This window comes from Garra rufa, chromosome 10 (genome assembly GCF_049309525.1).
Source record: "Garra rufa chromosome 10, GarRuf1.0, whole genome shotgun sequence".
NCBI classification, from domain to species: domain Eukaryota; kingdom Metazoa; phylum Chordata; class Actinopteri; order Cypriniformes; family Cyprinidae; genus Garra; species Garra rufa.
Genome location: NC_133370.1, coordinates 20,645,100 through 20,651,543, shown reverse-complemented (window position 1 = coordinate 20,651,543; position 6,444 = coordinate 20,645,100). Strand labels below are relative to the sequence as shown.

The following is a 6,444-nucleotide window of genomic DNA, read 5'->3' as shown; positions in this document are numbered from 1 at the left end:
CCTGGTTATCTGCGGCCGGTGTGCTTGGGCTTTTTCGGTCGCTGGACAACAAGAGACAACCTGTGAGGCGAACGGCAGTGTCTACTATGTGGGCGAATGGTACTTTTTAGACACAGATCATTGTACCCAGTGCGAATGTACAGCAGATGGGTCTTCTTGCGCTCGAACTGAGTGCACATCCCTGCCTGCCGCCTGCATCCATGTTAGCCATTAACCCGACAGACTGCTGCCCGAGATGCGAGAAGATCGGCTGCGAGTACGGGGGAGAAGTCTACGAACTGGGGCAACGTTCCAGGTAAAGTTCAATGTGTCTGTAAAGTGTCTGAGCAACAGGAAGAAAGAAAGACATTTTTACATTTATAAGTGGTCTTTTAGGTATTTCTAACTGCTCTCCTAAATAATTGAACATAACTTTCTGCCGAATTGCTTGGAGATTAAACTTTTTATTTTGAGTAAAGCCTAATGTATTTTTTTATCATTTAAAGATAAATTGTAAATATATTGCCAATAATTGTCCTAAGATAAGAGAACGGGGGCTTATTTTCTTTTCAAGGTTGTTACTAACTCGGTCACATTGTTTCAGTTTTGGTGTTGGTCCCAAAAGGATAATTCAAAATATTTAGCGCCATCACGTGGTTGATTATATTCAGTCAGTTTTTGGGCAGGTTACATCTTACCGCCAGTAGGTGGTAACACGTGATTGTGTAATGAGTGAGAGTGTCTAAATAGTTCACTGAACCGATTCGTTAAAACGGTGAATCAATTAGAACAGGCCTTATTAGCCTTTATTGAAATTAATCTTCTTAAACAAGGATCTGCTGAGTAAATCTGTAGGCATGCAATGTTGGAGTCTTGGCTGACTTTTGTTTACTTTCAAAACATGCACATACAGTTGAGGTCAAAAGTTTACATACACCTTCTCCAGAATCTGTAAAATGTTAATTATTTTACCAAAATGCATGTTATTTTTTGTTTAGTACTGATCTGAATAAGATATTTAACATAAAAGATGTTTACATATAGTCCACAAGAGAAAATACTTTATAAAAATGAACCTGTTCAAAAATTTACTTGCGCTTGATTCCTAATCCTGTTCATAGGAAGAGGTGCTTCTATTGAGGTCTAAGTTCATTGAGTAATTCATGTTCCACAGCAAAACTAGTCTTATTTTGTCAAGTTGTTCACTATTTGTTACTCGCAAACCATTTATTACAATGTGAGAATTGAACAATCAATTCAAATGATTCCAATTATAGGATGAATGTACTTTTTTGTTAAGCCGGAACAAAAGCAGCTTTGTGCTTCTGAAACATAATTGTTTAATATGATTCAATACCTTTTCATGGACATATTTATTCATTGTGCAAGTTAAATCTAATTTAGATGTTCCTAGATGTTCATGTCTGTCTTTCTTTCTTCAGCGTAAAGAAATTATGTTTTTTGAGGAAAACATTTCAGGAATTTTCTCCACATAGTGGACTTCTATGGTGCCTGGGAGTTTGAACTTCCAAAATGCAGTTCAAATGCAGCTTCAAAGGGCTCTTAATGATCCCAGGCAAGGAAGACAGGTCTTATCTAGCAAAACGATTGGTTATTAAAAGAAAAATGACAATGTGAGAACTGAACAATCAATTCAAATGATTCAAACATACCATAACAGAACTTAACCATGCTAAGCAAACAAATAGATAGACTACATAAACAATACATCAAGACTAAGATTCCAATTATAGGTTGAATGTACTTTTTTGTTAAGCCAGAACAAAAGCAGCTCAGTGCTTCTGAAACATAATTGTTTAATATGATCCAATACCCTTTCATGAACATATTTATTCATTGTGCAAGTTAAAAGCTAATACAATGGGATTCTTTTATTCTGAGGCAAGGTGAAGCACAAATCTGATGTACACTAGGCTGAATTCACAAAGGGCAATTTAATACTCTGTTTGAGGAACTGAAGAATGAAATATCTCTGGTGGCACAGGCTTGGAAGAAGCAGGGCTTATATGTGCTTCATTATCTCCCTGATTTGGTTATTATGGCTAATGGGGAATCCCTGAGGGGAAAATTGAAGCCTTCTGACAGACTCCAAGGAATACACTTTGCCTGAGCTGACATCATTTTCTTCCAGTCCATTAACCCAACCTCCAGTACTGAACCACAGGTGGTAATGCGGCTCCTACTTAAACAGCAATGTGGGAGTAGAATTTGATCACATTCTTTAAATTGTAGGGCATTAAAACACAGCCTTGGATTGGCACAACATCAAATGTCAGGATATACAAATAAGCTATTTGATAGTCCTGATGGTTTAGTTTAAAATGCCGTTCAAAGGAATAGAGTAATACTTGTCTTTTGATGGAATTGCATGATTTGACAGCCTATTTTCAACTGATGATTTGTATTTGATTTACAGCCGTCAGCATGTGAGCAGTGCACCTGTCACAGCGACGGCATCGCCCGCTGTCAGGTAGCAGACTGTGCCCCTCCGCCATGTGTTAATCCAGTCTATCAGAAAGGGAAATGCTGCCCTCAGTGCAAGGATGGTAAGTTTTCCAGAACTGAAAAAGAAAACGGTGTTCTATTTGCAAGGCTTATTACACTTCTGTGTACTGCAATTGCCCAAGTCTCGTCTAACACGGTATGACATTCTCATAGCCTCAAAACATACGTGGAGGATACAATTGTGTTTGGTCTTTGGTAATGTTTCTGTATGTAATATCTTTATATAATTCATTCAATAACAGATGGGAAGGTTCATACACTGGGCCACGTGCTAGGCCAGTTTCTGCACCTGAAATAAGATAACGCTCCTTATGAGTTGAGCTTCTGCCGTATTGTTTTCTCTCTATACCGTGAAGTATGAAGGTAATTATGGTGTTTACTGAAAGCAAAGATAAGGCAGGCATGTAGGCAGCCAAAACAACAGGCATAAATCAAACCATATACTTCACTAATGTGATAAATGGTCAGTTCCTCAAATGATGTTGCATTTTTGTTGATAAAAATGGCCTCTGTGGGGGGAAATGTTAAATGAAGTTTTCTGTTAATCTAAAGTAACTTTCAAATTAAAGTAAAACCTTATCTTAAACTTTAAACACTCTAAAAAAGGAAAGTGCCATTATCTACACTCCAAGGCTTCCTAATTAGTGGCGCTCGCTGAGGTTTTTCAGAAACTCCTGACCTTAAGTATTTAAATTCTGCACATAACTTGTCCAGCACAGTTTGTGATACGGACATGAATGACACTGAAAGTTGTGCAGTCTTTTGAAGATATTGTTCTGTTACTTTTCTAAGCATTCAGAATTTTGAGTTAGGTAATTTGGATGATAAAAAGAAAAAACGTACATTAATTATAGAGACTTGAAAGGCTTTTCTGACTTGGACTAGTAAGCAACCACTTAGTAACACCCAGAACACACCATAGTAATCTCATAGTAACACAGTTAATATGTACAGTCATAGTACAGTAGTTTTCAACCAGGGGCCTCAGCAAACTTCTAAGGGGCTGCAGAATGCCTTAAAATGATTTCAATTATAGTTGTATTAAAATAATCCAACTTAATGCAAATGATAAAACACATAAAAACATTTTTTTATATATATATTTTCCCCTAAACAGCTATTGTTTTATTAAAGAATACACAGTTCTTAAAACTCCTCGAATGAAAAAAAATAATTGTAGTTAATTAAAGGGATGGTTCACCCAAAAATGAAAATTCTGTCATTTATTACTCACCCTCATGTCTTTTCAAACCTGTAAGACCATTGTTCATCTTTGAAACACAAATTAAGATTTTTTTGATGAAATACAAGAGCTTTCTGACCCTGCATAGACAGCAACGCAACTGAAATGTTCAAGGCCCATAAAGGTAGTAAGGACATCGTTTAAATAGTCCATGTGACATCAGTGGTTCAACTGCAATTTTCTGAAGCTATAAAAAAATTATAAAAATAGGTAATTGCAACTTTTTATCTCACAATTCAGATTTTTTTTCCTCGCAATTGAAATTATATTTCACAATTGCGTGTTATAAAATCAGAATTGTGAGACAAACTCAAATAAAGTAAATTGCGAGATATAAACTCATTTAGACTATCATTTAGACTTTTTTTAGAGTTTGTCTCGCGAGTTTATATCGCGCAAAAAACTCGCAATTGCGAGTTATAAAGTCCAATTTTATAGGAAAAAAGACTGATATTCTTAGAATTGCAAGTTTGTATCTCACAATTCTGACTTCACTTACAATTGCGTGTTATAAAGTCAGAATTGTGAGATATAAACTTGCAATTCTGAAAAAAAAGTCACAATTGCGAGATATAAACTCAGTCATTTTGACCTTATTATCAGACTTTATTTCTTGGAATTGCGAGTGTGTCTGTCAATTTATATCACTCAATTCTGTCCAAAAAGTCAGAATTGCAAGTTTATATCTAAACTCACATTTACAAGAAAGAGTTTTATTCTGACTTTATTTTTTACAATTGTGAGTTTATATTCCGCAATTCTGAGAAAAAGTCGTAATTGTGACTTTATAACTTGCAATTGCGAGTTTGAATCACGCAATTCTGAGAAAAAAAGAATTGTGAGATAAAAAAAAAATCGCAATAACATTTTTAACATTTTCGTTCTTTCAGAATACTTTTGTGCACAAAGAACGTCAGCCCCTGCATCAGCAGCACAATGCGCATGCATCCGGGTACTACTGTAAACGACAAATAAGAGAAGGAATTGTTGAACAAAGTAATTACTTTTATTATCTTTGTGCATAAAAAATATTCTTGTCGCTTCATAACATTATGGTTGAACCCCTGCTGTCACATGGACTATTTTTCTTCACTACCTTTCTGGGCTTTAAACATTTCAGTTCCGTTGTTGTCTATGCAGGGTCAGAAAGCTCTTTGATTTCATCAAAAATATCTTAATTTGTGTTGTGAAGATCTTACAGATCTTACAAAGGTCTTATAGGTTAGGAACAACATGAGACCAAGTAATTTATGATAGACTTTTCATTTTTGGGTGAACTATCCCTTTTTTGAAAAAAAAAAAAAGAGCTTGCAAAATCAAAATTTTCTGGACAATGTCCCATTTATCATTGGTTGGACAATCAGAAAGTCTCGCTCTAAAACTCACACTATTGGTTGAGATAGCGTTGCTATGTCTGGCTTGTCAGAATCAAAATGTTTTAATAGTAGCACAGTGTTTGCAAACTGCATGTGAAAAGGTTTACATATAGTCCCTGTATAAGAAAAATATAACCTATAAAATGTCAGTTTACCTTTAACTACAGATAAAGTGCCTCATTAATCATCTGTCTCTTTGTGTCTCCAGGGCCCAACTGTTACGTGAATGCCTCTAGGACCCAAGTGATCCCTGGAGGTGAGCCAGTGTGGGTCGACTCCTGTACCAAATGCCGATGTCATGACGGTCAGGATGCAGGTTACTGGGAAGGCAACCGCTTGGCCACGTGTTCCCATGTGCGCAACTGCCAGCCTGACGAGGGACTAAACTGAGGAAAGAGGTCAAAAATACGGTCATCTGTCATCCTTATTTATACAATGGATGACAAAACTCAGCAGATATTTAAACTTGTGGAAGAAAGTCTGCAGGATTTTTAGCCTGCAAGCTTTATATCAATAAAAACAGTCTATTATTATTCATATGTTAACTAACCACTTAACACCCATTTGTTAAAGTAAAATGATTTGGTATAATATTGTTTTGACTTACTAAGGGATATTCCCTCATGAAACGAATAATAGAGCTTAGTTTTGAGACACCTTTTGGGCATGGTTATAAATAGCACAGTGAGCATATTAGCATACAATTGTATTTAGATAAACATTGACATTGGGCACTGTGTAGTGCACACTTCTGCTAATCTACATTTTATTGCTGTTTTTATATGATTGGAAGTAGCATGTTTATATTATTTTCTGCTTCAAAAGCCTGAAAACCAAAGTATGTTGAGAATGCAAGAGTTACATTACTGCCATGCAGGCATGGAAACAGTTAATGTAGCATGAAATACAAACAAACAGATCATAAATTAATCATGTATAAATAAAGCAGGCTCATTTTTGCTTGATTCCTGTTCTGACACCTCATTTTAAAAGCTGTGGTAATATTGCTACTTTTTTTTCCCCAAGAACTGTATTTGCAGCAATTCTACAATGTACACAAATATAAATAAACCACAAGTGATCTATGTGTCTTGTCTTATTATCCCACATATGAAGTTAGAGGATGTTTGTGTTGTTATTTCTACTAGTTTATTGCAACATCTGTCACATAAAAAATAACTTTTTGAGAGACAGATTATTGAGTTTCCTGCACAAGGCTGACAGTTTAGAGATACAATGTTCCCTTTCCAATAAACTGCCAAGTCCCTGAGCAGTCATTTGGACTGGTGCTGGTAAAAGGTGGGTGTTGAAATAATCAGG

At 35.8% G+C, this 6,444-nt stretch overlaps 1 protein-coding gene across 1 annotated transcript; it reads left to right on the top strand.

Annotated features, from left to right (window-relative positions):
• Positions 1-4: 4 nt before the first annotated feature.
• Positions 5-6,209, top strand: LOC141344515 (von Willebrand factor C domain-containing protein 2-like; the record flags this gene model as incomplete). The annotated part of the gene is given in 4 exon segments (XM_073849394.1): positions 5-211; positions 213-288; positions 2,409-2,546; positions 5,333-6,209. Coding segments are annotated over 4 exon segments (603 nt in total), but the record flags the coding sequence as incomplete, so codon positions are not given.
• Positions 6,210-6,444: the final 235 nt, after the last annotated feature.